This window comes from Carettochelys insculpta, chromosome 16 (assembly GCF_033958435.1).
Source record: "Carettochelys insculpta isolate YL-2023 chromosome 16, ASM3395843v1, whole genome shotgun sequence".
Classification (NCBI taxonomy): Eukaryota; Metazoa; Chordata; order Testudines; family Carettochelyidae; genus Carettochelys; species Carettochelys insculpta.
In genome coordinates this window covers 692,408-706,903 of record NC_134152.1, presented here as the reverse complement: position 1 = coordinate 706,903, position 14,496 = coordinate 692,408, and the positions used below count along the sequence as shown (strand labels likewise).

At 41.1% G+C, this 14,496-nt stretch overlaps 1 protein-coding gene and 2 long non-coding RNA genes across 3 annotated transcripts in view; 2 read left to right on the top strand and 1 right to left on the bottom strand.

The window, feature by feature from the left end:
• Positions 1-8,746, top strand: part of JPT2 (Jupiter microtubule associated homolog 2) — a 32,568-nt gene extending 23,822 nt beyond the window's left edge. Inside the window, exons 2-5 of the mRNA XM_075011143.1 lie at positions 81-226; positions 2,491-2,633; positions 5,085-5,133; positions 6,354-8,746. Coding sequence (XP_074867244.1) covers positions 81-226; positions 2,491-2,633; positions 5,085-5,133; positions 6,354-6,523 — 508 coding nt within the window. The 3' untranslated portion in view covers positions 6,524-8,746. The remainder of the gene's footprint in view (positions 1-80; positions 227-2,490; positions 2,634-5,084; positions 5,134-6,353) is intronic.
• On the bottom strand, positions 174-2,519 carry LOC142021883 (uncharacterized). Its single transcript, XR_012647806.1, has 3 exons — positions 2,414-2,519; positions 2,136-2,206; positions 174-256 (listed from the first exon to the last, which is right to left on the bottom strand). It is a non-coding gene; the product is annotated as an uncharacterized LOC142021883 (long non-coding RNA).
• A 323-nt stretch (positions 8,747-9,069) lies between the features above and the next one.
• Positions 9,070-14,496, top strand: part of LOC142021882 (uncharacterized) — a 32,793-nt gene continuing 27,366 nt past the window's right edge. Inside the window, exons 1-2 of the long non-coding RNA XR_012647805.1 lie at positions 9,070-12,641; positions 13,393-13,539. This is a non-coding gene — a long non-coding RNA (uncharacterized LOC142021882). The remainder of the gene's footprint in view (positions 12,642-13,392; positions 13,540-14,496) is intronic.

Below are 14,496 nucleotides of genomic sequence, written 5' to 3'. Positions count from 1 at the left end.
TCAGACATACTGAATACATAAGTCTTCAAATAACTTGGCATCTGTCAGTAAGTGTTTGTTTTTTATATTCTGCAACACAGAGTATTGAAACCTCCTGGAGGAGGCTCTTGTGATCTGTTTGGGAGTACAGAAGATTCCTCTTCCAGCAGACCACACAGGATGGCATCTAGTATCTTTGGAACAGCAGAGGAACCTCAGAATTTTCCAAAAAGAACAAACCCTCCAGGTGAGAAGACCAGTTTCCTCAGGGTAACCCCTATAGAGAAGAGAGAGAGCTGATTGTGGGTTGGAAGGTATATTTGATTTTTGTACATGTTCATGTTCCAGCTGAATCTCCTAGACAAAGTACACTTTTTAAGCAATTGTTTAAATTTGTTGTTAACCTGGCATACTGTGTGTGTTTGCCTCTGTAAACTATGCATTTCTGCTAGTTATTGAGTTTGTTCACTCAGGCTATCTGCTCTCCTGAATAAGGGAGCACTCAACCACAAGTGCTGTTTAGCTCTGACCTGAACTTGTGCTGTAAAGACAGTACCTCTTCTCATGAAGAGTCCTCAGTCTAAACTTGATAAATATAGGGAATGGGGAAAATATTTTTTTGCCAACTAGGCTTAAAGGACTTAACAAAACTATTGGGAATTAAGAGCTTTGGTAGTGGGGGGGTCTTTTTCCCTTCTGTCTGTTGGCAGCAATGATACTATTCTGCTGCATCACAAGAACCCTGGAACAGACATTTTTCAGTTTGAAATAGAACAGATATTGTACTGTGCTAAACATACATGAGGGTGATGTTTCTGGTCACATATTTAGTGAGTTTTTGTTACCTGGATTGTTTAGTGGAGATAAGCTTGCCAACAGTGAAATATGGGGCATTAAGGAAATAGTAACTCTTTAGCTGCCTTATTGGATTAACTGTACAAACCACTGATGAAGACCTACTATTTGAAGTGAAATTACTTGATAGAATTGAACAAAACCTAAATTAAAATAGCATGTAAGTTAGATTACTACATTGGATTTTACTAGAAGCTCTTGTCTTTTAAAAATGTTTTCCTAAAACATTAGGCAGCTTTCCAATTCTGTCATCATGGAGATGTAAGTGCTCAAGATTATACTCTTAACTACAGTAGGATGTCTGTTTCTGTCTTCATTGGTAGAGTTCAGGTCTGTAATTTTTGTAGCCTAAACTACTGCATATAGCAGTGGTCCAATCCTAGCAAAGAATTAGAGGTCTCTTCCATATCCATTCTTGATCACAATGGTCTGAACTATGAAAGGGACAACAGATGGCCATCATCAAGGCATTCAGTGGACACTTTTCAAACAGTTAGAGGACATTGATTTTGCTGAATGTCACCCTCCTTTCACACCAATATGAAAGAAAAGGTCAACATCAGACAAAACTGCCTCAATGACTGGTCTGAGCATTAACAAGGGAATGACCAAGACAATGAGGAACAACCAGTTCAACAACACCATCATCACACTGGGAGAGGATGACCTGGAATATGTAGAGCAGTTTACCTACTTGAGGAGTATTACGGGCATAGATGGCGGAACAGATAAGGATATCAGTGCCAGGATAGGGGAAGCAACAGCTGTGTTCAAGACTCCACAGCCATTATTTGTAAACTCCATATGGAACGTAAAGACAACTGCAGATCTTCAACACAAGTGTGAAGCGTGTACCCTTGCATGGATGTGAGACCTGGCGTACTAAAAAGTCTTCAAATCACAAGCTACAGACATTCATTAACAGATGTCTGACGTACATTCTTCATATCAAATGGTAAGACTTTGTCTCAGCTGAGGAGCTTTGGAACAGAGCAGGACAGGAACCAATTGACATTGAAATCAACGGAAGAAGGTGGGGATGGCTTGGCCACACTCAGAAAATAGTCATCCAGCATAGTCTGTCAAGCTTTCATATGGCACTACAAGAATGACTCAAAAGAGGAAAACCTTGGACAATGTGGAGAAGGCCTACTGAGATTGAAGGACAACTGAGGTACTGCTGGAGCCAGCTAGAAGTTTTGTCCCAAGACATAGGGAAGTGGAGGAGACTTGTAGATGACCTATGCTCTGCTAAGAGTACAAGGATCTAGTAGTACTAGTAATAGTAGTTCATACTGTACCAATATGGTGTGTTTTGGGGGCGAACCTTTGGAGGGTCCATTCCAGAAACTTTTCCATCTGAAAAGGTGACCTGCACAAAAAAACTAGTTCAGTGCTAGCATCAGTAAAACCACAAGTTTTCTGAGACATGGTGACAAAAGTCTTTTAAAATATATTCAGGATATTGTAATAAGCAAAATTCTAGGCCAACTGAACTTAAGGTACAGATTCAGTTAGTAACATTGGGGGCTGAGGAATACAAACTTGGCAATTTTGACAGTTATCAGTCAGGTCTTACCAGAAGTTCGGAAGAAAGTTAACAGGGAACGCTACAAAACACTTAAAACCTTTTCCCAAGTAAGCGTTTTCTTGCAGGAGGGAAAGGAAGTGGCATCTTTGAGGATCCTAGCCCTGTCCAGTCTCGTCAGCGCACGAATCCACCTGGTGGAAAGACAAGTGACATCTTTGGATCTCCAGTACCTGCCAGCCCTCTCCGAGCACACCCAAACAAACCCAAGGTATTTGTGCTGTTGTGGTTATGAAAATGGCTTAGGGAAAAAAGCTGCTGCTAATATTTACTACAAACTGGTAGAAGTAATCTTCTGAGCAAGGCTCTTATGTGCTATGTGGCACATTAATCTTGCATTATGCTTCACATAACTCAAAATTAGTCAGCACTACCTCCATGACCCTGTCTTGTAGTGACTTATCCCTTGTTACTTTTGATAGTAAACTCACTTATGCTGCAGCAGCTCAGTATATTATACACTTTTGTATGTAAAAATGTACAGTTGTGCAGGGGAGGTATGAAGGGAAAGCTGAAGGCTTGTGTGGCTGGATAGAGGACAGCTGGTGTTTGTCACCCAGATAAGGTAAAGGATGCTGTCTTTTGACAAGCAGAAGGTATTTCAGGCCTCTGGCATGGAAAGGTGTTGGTTTGGTTTTTTTTTTTGTTTTTTTTTTTTTTTTTTCCAAGGGTGCAGATTTTAAGTTGGGAGGTGCTGAATTCCTTACTATTTACAAGTCTTCATAAACTATCTGCATCCCATCTCAATATACACTATTAAATTGACTCTGCTAAAATATCAGCAATGAAATAGCTAATTTTTGTCAGCTTTACTCTCCCTGAAGGTTCAGTCCCAACATCCCCTTATTTCACACTGTGCAGATTGACACACGTCAATATATCCATTTTATATTTCCACTTTTGAGGCTCTCAGCAATAGTTAGACCTACTCTTGTGTACGGAAGTTTAGATTCTGATATCCAATTATGGCAATTATAGGACAATTGTGGCAGTTTACCTGGCTTCATAGTCACATTAGATTTTAGGTTGTAGCTATGAGCAAACATTCTTCTGCTCAGGAGCCTGGTGTTACTTTAGAAGTAGTGCCTTTTTTTCCTCACTGTCTTCTTTGGATGGCTCTGGGACAGGACTGCTGTGATGTTGGTTCCACTCTTCAAAAACACAATTTTGCCTGGCCATGGCACTTAGTGCTGAGGATGGCTTGGGCCATTGTTTGGGATGGCACAGGATGCAGTAGGAGCAGCAAGAGTAAGGGGATGAAACTATTCTACTGGGTTATAGGTGGAATATTAGTCACTTGGTCCTCCTCAGAGCATGCAGCCTTGTAGGTGTTTCCTCTTGCAACCTACTTTAATCTCATACCCTACAGACTGAAAAATAAATGCTTGAGTCCTTGCTTGAAAGAATTATGGTTGAGTAATATTAGGTAAAAACTCTAATCTCACTTTCTTGCCAGTTTCTCCCCAGCAGGAAGGGCTATCACATAAACCACAGAACTGTAATAATCTGACCTTTAATTGTATTGGTCTGACAGCAGCCAGCTTGATGTGAGATCATCCTTTGAAGCTTATTCATCATAGCTGATTTCTGAATCTGAAAATAGATCAGTGAGTGTGGGTGAAAAATTGTCTTTAAGGCTTTGTCACTTACTGAGCCAGTAATCCAGACTGGTCTGGATACTTCACCAACCATTTTAATAGCACGTAATTTGTGTTCCCTTATGACTGGGTTGACAGAACAAGCTGCCACAGCAAGTGCCACAGTACATTTGTCACATCTTGTTCCCTAAATGTTTGCATGCAACTCCATTTAAGTCAAACTAACACAATAAGCAATAGCCTACCTTACTCATTTTTTAAAAGGCTTCCTAGCCTCCATATTTTAAAAAATTGCTAACACTAAGCATTTTCTTTCTTTACAGTGTCCTGTTAAAGGCTGTTGAAAAAAGTAAAGCTTTACAGGAATGCCTTGCAGATTTTCTCATCTCTCCATACCAAATACTGCCTTTAAATTATTAATATTTAGTAGCTTTTGAGAATAGTAATATAGCGAGTCCCATACCTTACTACAGGGCCTCTTTAGTTTTGGAAAGTAAACATGGGCACATGTAGTAAAAAACCCTGAAGCGTTTAATCAAGGTCTCCCAACAAATAGCTCTCTCTTGACATTTATAGTCTTTCAAACTATGTTCAATGGAACATCATTTTCACCAACCATGTGTTTTTATGTGAGACACCCACTGGAGCACCAAAGAGCTTACTGTTCTGAGTCTGAACACTTGCTGCTTTGTTTGGGTTCTGATGGGTACTTGCAGAAAAGTGGTGTGATAGTGTTGCTGTGCTGGAACACTTCAACCTGTAAGGGAGCAATCCTATTTAGGCTGAGGCTTACCAATTAAACACTAACATCCCTAGGCATAGTGCAATGTGAAGAACACACAAAGATCACTATCTCCTGAAAGAAATTGAGGCTTTCACAATCCCATTGTTGGCTTCAGGGAGAGCAAGCTGAAGTATTTGGCTGTTGCTACAGAAATCTCGTGGCCTTGATGCAAAGGGTCTAAGATTTATGAAGAGCTTGAGGTGGAGGAGTAGTTGATCTATAGCCCCCGAAGCCCTAAAGCAGGCTTGATTTTTTTTTTTTTTTTTTTTTTTTGTTGCAGGATCACATTGTCTTGCAAGAGGAAGGAGTTGCACCAAAAGAACTGAAAGGTAAGACAAGAGAGACCTTTATTCTCTGAGATGCTGTACAGAGGGGGAGTGGTGACAAGAGCCCGGCACTGCTTCTTTCCACCTGCCAGGTAGACCCTGTGGGCTGAATCCATCCTGGCTTGCCTGACTCTGACCAGTGAGGCTCCATGCACCCCAGTCCACAGTGGGCTCAATGATGGGGAAGGAACCGTGAGTGTCATGGGACAGATCCAGGCAAGTCACGAGACGGGTTCCCCACCTCTGCTATAGAACTTCAAACTGAGCAATCAGACTTTCAGCATCCATTGCAATGGTAAGACGCAAGACTCAATGTGACCCTGAAATAGCCATCTATGCCCTTTTGTTAAGATGGGTCACCTTAGCTAAGGTATTGAAAAGGGGCTTTATTCTAGCCTGATACCAAGATATGAGAAATGTCTCTCCCGATACCTACTGTCTCCTAGATGGCCTGCCTGTTTATGTAGGAGTCTTTTTTTTTTTTTCTTTCTTTCTTTCTGTACTTAAGGCCAAATCTTAAATATGGTGAGTCATATGGGTCAATTTGGACCATCCTTTTCTGAAGCAGCAAGAACAGAAGTTAACTGAACAAATTCAGATGTAAATCCCATTTCTGCAGCTCTGTCTTAGGCAGTTGAGCTATTCTGATGATGTATCTGAATATTGCGTGGAGTGAACTCATTTAAGTGTGGAAAAGTGCAATTATTAACATTGTAGTAAATAGTTCCTCCTTCTTCTTTCCCGTTCATAGCATGTAATTCTGGCCTTTCTCAGTTGTAGTTGTGGTGCAGCTGATTTTGCCTGTGTGTATTATTGGTCCATTACTAACTGCTAGGTGAGAGCATAATGTGAGTTGTTGTACTTGTGAGTTCAAAACTCTACCTTCAAATGCATAGCTTTGTATCCTCTAAGGTGGGTTGGTACACTTCCAGTAATAAGTTTTTAGAGTGCATCATTTACACAGTACTCTATAAAATAAGAGATTATAACTGAAGATATCTGAAAGAGTACATAAGTAATTGGTGAAAACAAGACACATGAGTCTTGAAAGTAGCAGGCCTTGAGCAGAAAGGTGCATGGGTAGAAGGAAACTTCGCAGCAGAGGCAGCATAAGTGAAGGAGGGAGAAAAAGGAGAAGGATTTAAGACTATTGAAGATGAGGATGTATAAATGGCAATGTTTCTGCTAATATTGCTATTCTAACCTCCTCTGTCATCATACAGCTGCAGAAAACAATCCACAGATGGAAGACAGAATTAAGAAGAGAGATCTTGGGAAAGAAGAGCCAAGCCCCAAGATAGATGATCATGAGCCCAGACTAGGGCCACGGCCAAGGTCACACAACAAAGTCCTCAATCCCCCTGGTGGCAAATCCAGCATTGCATTCTATTAGGAACATTCTCTTTTTCACTAATGGAGTCAGCCCTGAAACTTTGCCTGGGTCTTGAGATTTCTTTCAGATACTTGGGAACAGATGCAAACACCTGTTAGTTGTGGTAATTATGGAAATAACCGGAGACTTATGTGCTAGACAGTGCAGGGTTCTGTGGGAGAGCAGCTTAAATAGGTGCAAGAGGAGTGTCACTTTGTGGTGGGCAATGAAAAATACTCTTAAACTTGCAGCCACTTAGTAACTCAGGCTCTTAAACCTAAGCATTGAGGTGCAATCAGTCAGCATGGTCTGATTGCATCCTAGTGGATGGGAACTTAGATGCCAGGCCTGGTATCTATCTAACTGAGCCTAACTGTGGTCACTGCTTTTTTCTCACCAGCAGCGTATCCTAATATTGAGAAACTAAAAATTGATCTGCAACCACTTCAGTATAAATCTGCTCCATCCTAACTGGAGTTGTTGGGCTCTAAAGAATTCTGCTTAGTTCTTGGCCATGATAAGAGGCGGCTTCCTGCCCAAAATGGTTATATCACAACTCCCATTTTTCTTCTGTGGCAGTCTCACAAGATATTACATGTTACCTTTCAGAGCATTTTGGTAATAGTCTATACTGATACACAAAAGATAAAAATACAGTGTAGTGTACTGTCTCATCCAGGCACTCCTGGAGAAATCTTACTTCAGTGGTTAAGGTGGCTCCAGCCTTCTTGACATAGAAGGCAGAGATTTGAGCATATGCACAATTACATCTGTTGAAAGAACTCTGACAAACTCTAGTATTGTATAATTAGATTTTGAAAACTCTCATTTCTAGTGAGCCGGCTTATGGTGTCGCATCACCAGCCTTGTGTTCAGATGCTTTAGGTTCTGCAGGGGCTACTTCTGCTATCTGGTAGAAATAATGTTTTACAAGTTTTGATGGTCTCCTCCATAGTAGAGTAGCTTTGTCTTTTTGTTTCTATGCTGACTCCATTAATGAAACCTCTTTTGGTAGCCTGGTTGCCTTTGATTACTTGGTAGTGTGGACAATCCAGATTGCTTAACCACACAAGTGTAGCTGTCTTGAGACTTCAGACCCCGTTCATCTGCTTGGGACAGTCTAAGGATCACTGCAATACTTTCCTGGCACACTGGCTGTTACGAATTATGTTTGCAAGAATGTGCATTGTTTCTTTAATTAGATGTGTGGGTTTGAGGGTGACTGTGGCTGAAAGAGGACCCTGAAGTTTCATTTGCTAGATCTGACTGGACATTACTCAAATATATCCAACGTGTCGGAAGTTGATAAGCCTAGGTACTTAAATTGTAGGCCACTTGTAATGGGGAGCTTTAAAAAAAGTCACTAACTCATTACACACAGGAGCTGTTCAGGAACACCAAAGACCAAGTGGCCTTTTCTACACAATGTTTCCATGTACCTGTGCCTGTTCTAGCCTAGCTTCATTGTAAAGTATTTCTGTAACAAACTATTCTGAAGAGCTGTCTCTTGGCTAGGTGCTACAACTGCTTAGAGGTAATAGTGACTGTTCAAGTGCCCAGTAAAGATGCTTTTTAACTTTATAGAAGTGAAAATTCCCTTTTATAGGGTGGATGTGGCAGGAATCTTAATGCTTCCTGTGCATTTTTCTTCAGGCTTGCCTTGCTGCTGTTGGCCTCTGTTGTTGTAAGAGAATGGTAACCAGTATTGAAGGAGGATAATTCCAATATATCTGCTATATTGGGGGAAACACAAATCTAAACCAGTTCTTATCTTGCTTACCTGGTTCAGTCTAAGAAGTCCTCTGCCCCTTTCTGCCTTGTTAGTGTTTAGCTTCCCTTTCAAATACAAGCTAGGCTTTTCAAGGGGTTAACAGATTGGTTGGCCTTTCCTATCTGCCCTTCTGTCTTAGCTTTTTGTATTTGAATGATTTGTCAGTGAGCTTGGACTCAAAGCTTGGGATCTATCAGCCTAACTGGAGCTGAAGTATTGATGTGCATTTGTGCAGCACTTGATTTAAACAGCAGTTTTCAGTGAAGTTAAACTACTATGAACTTTGTCTACATGTTATTGGCTAGTGTTGCCCTCATTGGATAACACCCCATTCTCAATGTCTTGAGTTTCAGTTTGAAAAGGACACTTTATTTTTAACAGGGGCAGAAGTGGAATGGAACTTTGTATTAATGGTTAAATCGTGGACTTTTCAATAAATCACAGTATTTTGTTACTTCACTGTGTGTAGCTGAATTCTCCTGTAAATAAGTCCCTGTAGTCTACAGCAAACTCTTTAGCCTGTGATCAAATTCCATAACCTTTTCTTGCATAATACAATGAGCTTTCTCAAACACCTCAACATCCTACTGCAACTAATTTTAAGGGTGCTCTCTCTTCCTAGATGAGGTGTCAGGCTTGTCTTCTGCTCTATAAGCCATGTGTCCTGAAGAGTGCCTGGAATCAGAACTTGTATTAGCTTTCTCCATAATGGATACAAGAATGAAAGTGCTGCAGCTTTCAACATTGTGTTTCAATGAGGTTGTTTTTTTTTTTTTTTTTTTTCTTCTGTCTTGTTCCCTTTCCATATATCTTGGAACTACCTGAATCGGTCATTAATTGCTTTGCTCTTGACTATCTACACGTGTCCCTGGAAATTGATTCCTATTTTTGAAAGTTCACTCAAGTAGCCTCCATGTTTATATCTTAATACACTGGTAGGAAGGGAATAAATGAGTACAGAGAAGGTAAGCCATAGACTGCCATCAAGGATTGATAACATGGTCTCATGCATCTGATGAAGCGGGTCTTTGTCCACAAAAGCTTATGCTCCAAAATATCTGTCAGCCTATAAGGTGCCACAGGACTTCTTGTTCTCAAAGGCACAGACTAACACAGCTATCTCTCTGATACTTGTCATCAAGGATTAAAGTACCTTATTGGTGCATGACTGTAGCTATAGAACTAATTGTGAAATCATAATACACAATCTGCAGAGAATACTTTATTTCTCTTCTAGAGAAACAAACTGACATTTGTACGGTTTCCTGACCTTTAAAGATTATCCCTGTCAATGATCTAGACAATGCAACAGAAAACTGCAAGTAACCAAGAGTACATACTTAAGTAGGATGAAGAGGCAGCAGAAATGCTGAGCAATTGCATTCTGTGGAAAATCACTAGTGAAAACACCTTGTTAGGTTTTTCCTTGTCTCAAGTAGTTAACATCTGACAATCCAGTTTTAATAAATAAAAAAAAAAAAAAAAAAAAATCACTAAGCATAACTCATGAAAAACAGAAAACTTAGGCTTCATCTACAGTATGAGAGTGATTCAAATTTAGGTGACTGGTCAAATTTGTAAGGAATTAGTCCGCGCTACAGGATTCATTCCATCTACTTTAAAGGCTCCTAAGGTTGACTTTTTTGTACTCCTACTTTTCACATGGAGTAATGCCATGTTTGACCTTGCATGGTCAACATTAAGGTAGTCCAGATGGAATGCTGTGAAATGCAACATTCTTGGGCTCCTGGCTATGTCCCGCAGTCCAATATGACCGCTGTAGCCATCACTTTCAGCTGTGCTGCTCACCATTTGTTGTGCAGGAAGCAGACCATGAAAATTTTGAATGTCATTTCCTCTTTGGCCAGTATGGCAAGCAGATCAGGCTGCACAGTCAGCAGCACATCGGGCTGCAAATTCCCAGGGTTGCAGCTCCAACATGGAGCAGCATGCAGGAGATCCAGGACCTCATTGCTCTGTGGACTGATGAATCTGTTCATTAAAACTATGAAGCAGCAAAAGAAAAGAAATGTGGCCACATATGCAAAGATTGCACAGGGCATGGAGGAAAAAGGATACACCAGGGACTCCCAGTGGTGCCATGAAAAAAATAAAGGAGCTTAGGCAGGCATACGATAAAACAGAGGAAGCAGATGGATGTTCTGGGTCATTGCTGCAAACATGCCACGTCTATGAGCTGCTGCATGGGATGCTAGTTAGTGACCCAGTCACATGCCCCAAACAGTGTATTAGATACCTCAGATTCCTCAGGAAGCTTCTGGCAACATCAAGGAGGCGAATGGGACAGCTGATCTTGCCAGGAACTTTTTGTAACATTGGATCTCATCCCCTTTTCCTAGGACATGTCATAGCGGGACCCTGGTAGGGGGCAGGCACTTCTGGTGAGTTCTCCATTTTAATAATGGGTATGATCTATGGCTGCTGTACCTACATACAGCTCGGGGCTCCCCAGAGAGCTTGTTGGTATGTCTGGAGATGGCATGCTGATTCTCCTTGCACATCTCCTTAAATCTTTCATACAGGTACTCTCATTCTTCTAATGAGGTTTTGGGCGGGGGGCCTGCCTTATCCTGACCTCCTTGATAGGACACCTTTTTCAGTAAGATCTGCAGTCCTAGGACCAGCCACAAGCACCTTTTTGTAGATCAGTACTTGGCTAAAAAGATAGGTGACAACAGTTAGGAATATAGTCAACTTTCCAGCAAGCAAGATCTATAGGGGCCAAAGCAGCTGTTCCATGCAGCCGGAACAATCTAGAAAAGGGAATTCACAGTGGAGAGTGGCAATATTTGCAAATGATACAAAATTACTTGTTAGCAAAGTCCAAAACTAACTGCACTGAGTTATAAAGGGATCTCACTACAGTGGTTGACTAGGAAACAGAATGGCAGGTGCAATTCACTGTGGCTAAATGCAAAGTAATGTATGTTAGAAAACATAATCCCAACTATACATACGAAGTGATTAGATCTTAAAATTAGCTGGTAGGTGCAAGAAACAAATTTTAAGAGGTATTGTGGTCGGGTCTCTGAAAATATCTGCTGTGGGTATAGCAACAGCAAAAACTTAAGTAGTGCTAGGCCCTATTAGGAAGGGAATAGCTAAGACAGTAAATATAAGGCCAATACAATAAACCTTCAATGTGCAATTTTCAACTTGTGCTGAACTCATATTAGCATAAGTTAAGCTCAACTCAAAATCCTGCTTCCCCTGCCCCAGCCCTGGCTCAACACCCCCCAGCCTTGTGTGGCCCTGGTTCAAACCCTCACTCCACCCCCGCCCCACACACACACAGCCTGGCTCACAACCCACAGCCTGGCTCTGACTCATCCCTGTGCCTGGCTCTGGCTATAGCTCACCACCACCCCCGTGCAGTTCTGGCTCAATTCTCTCTCTCTCTCTCCTCCCACACACACACACACACACACACACACCTCCCTCATGGAGCTCTGGCTCAACTCCACCACCCCTGCTCCCTGCAGCCCTAACCCATTCTAGGCTTAACCCTCCCCAACCCCAGGAGTTTCCTTTTGAAAGGAGCTCCAGGTGCTTCTGGTGCTGCTTCCCTGGCTACAGAACGTGCATTCCACCAGGGGGAAAAAGGCTGCTCCCTGACTTAAATGAAATTTGAGTTATGCAAGGATGTGTGGGAATGCAACACTCATGTAACCAAAAATAATTAAAGGTAGGACACAGGTTCCATCTGAGGCAAGTTTTAAAAAATTGGGATGGTTCAGTTTAGAAAAGAGAGAGAGGTATATAAAATAACTTGAGCACCAATGGTCACCCGATGAAATTAGTGGGCAGCAGACTTAAAACAGCTGTGAAAGTACTTCATACTTCATACAAGACACAGTCAATGGGCAGATCTTATTTGAGGTGTGAATGGCAAAGTTATAACTGAGTTAAAATATTAGATAAGTTGATGGAGGATAGATCCATCAATGGCTACTAGCCAAGGTGGCCATGGAAACAGTCCCTTGCTTTGGGTATCTCTAAACCTCTGACTGCCAAATGCTGGGACTGGATGGGATGGTGCACTCAAAATGGCCATATTCTATTCATTCTCTCCTCAGCATCTGGCATTGACCACTGTCAGGAGACTAAATACAAAGCTAAGCAGTCTGTTGCATTGTCTGGTGCAGAGTAAACATTGTTTTATGGCAACTTTGATAACTTAATGATGACAGCTATGTTTTTTTTGTGAAAAGTTAGACTGATGCTTTTGATGTTAACCAGGCCCAGAACGTCTCTTCTACGCTCCTGAGACAGAGCCCTACCATTTGTGAGCTACAGTGGATTATAGAAATACCTCCATGAATTTCCAACTACAGAATGATACAGCAGGTAGGTCTACTTAGGAGATGCCAATTCAGTCTAGCACAATGATTGTGTGTAGAACAATGGACAGCACACCTGAAGTCTGTCACCTATCAAAAGCATTCCCTCTAGCCAGCTGAAACTACTGGCCAATAAACTGCATGGGCTCATGTTCAGTCACTGAGAAGTTTCAAGCTAAGTCTAATTATTACCATTCCTGTAGGACACATGCTCACATTACAAGTATCTGCATTGTACCGCCTCATAAGTAGACAATGCAAGCATAAACTATCAAGTTTTCAGGAAAGGGCATGGTATTGTTCAAAATCAGCCACAAAATTGGAGGAGAATATAGCTTCTCCTCTTCCTTTTTTAAAAAGTGACATTTCAGTAAGATACATTCACACGTTTACAATGATGAATTAGTGAGTTAGACCATTTTATAATTGATTAGAACAAACTTCTGGTGGATTGAGTTTAGACTCAATATTCTAGTTTCATCAGTTTCAAAAAGTGAACCACATAAGCTTCATCATTGGCTTAATGTGCCATATGGCTGATTTGTTCCAGACACAAGGAACAAAACAACTTTCCCTTCATATACATAATTCTTTTCATATACCCACTTGTTTTAAAAACCCTGAAAGTATTACAATGTATAAAGGGGACCATACTGTGCTAGCAACAAGTTGTAGCTGCAATCTGTTGCTGTAGGATCCAACATAGGGTATCCTGATGTGTCCTAGTTGATGAATTCTTCACCTTGCATTTCATCAAGGAGCAGTCCCATATCTACAAGCTCCCTGACCACCTGTTCTGCAGATGATCGTTTGGTTGCTCTGCTTAGTGTCCCACCCTGACAATTCAGAGAAGCAGACAGTGAAATAAACAAGCAGTTTGACTAGAGAATGGATATGGTTTACAGGTAATCTTTTAGCAGATATTTGTGTCTTATGTGTAACTCACCTTGGTGGAAAGATTGTGAAATTAGGCCACCACAGTATATGTGACACTGGTGGTTCCTATCATTGCCAAACCTTTCTTTTTAAAGGTACACTGGAACACATGGAAAGTACTCAGTATCTGCAGAATATTCTGCAGTTACCAATTCAATAGTACGTGTCCAGAGTCTGAGAGACAACCTAAGGCCTATCCAAATGCACTTTTTGTAAGAAATACCTAGTGTCCAACTCCTTTTACCCTGAATGTAGGAGGGTAATGAAAGTTTAAAGGTATTACAGTAAATGCTTTCGCAGCTGGCATTCTATTATCTGGAGCTCTCAGATAACCAGAATGTTAACCATAAGTAAATTTTAGTTACATTTTCCATTAGTATAGTAAAAATAAATACCAATAAATACAGTATAACTTTACAGTGTACAACACTGTTAGTTCATAAGGTGCCACAGGACTTCTCATTTTTAGTGTACAGGACTACTGTTATACAGTACTCTGCATACATTTTTGTTTCAGTATCTAATCTTATTTTTCTTTAGTGTTATGCATTGCTAGGTGTAGCTCTCAATTATCCAGAATATTTCAATATCTGGTAGGCTGCTGGATATGAAAGTGTTTTACTGTATTACCTGCTGCTTGTCCACCATGTTGAGGCAAACAGAGGAGATAATGCATCCAACAGTACTTGCCATCATGTAGATCATCATCTGCTGCCAGTGCCATAGTGGAATCTTTAGGTCACTGTGTGGTCCAGAAGAGGAACAATCAATGATCAGGTGAGACTTTGTTTCCTCTTACAGAACCAGAGCCCTGTGACTGATACAAAAATGTGGATCTTCTAGGAGCAAACTTGCTATCCAGTTGCCCTCTTACCTGTATCCATACCTGCACCCACAAACAGGCTCACAAGGGTTAGTTGTGGGGA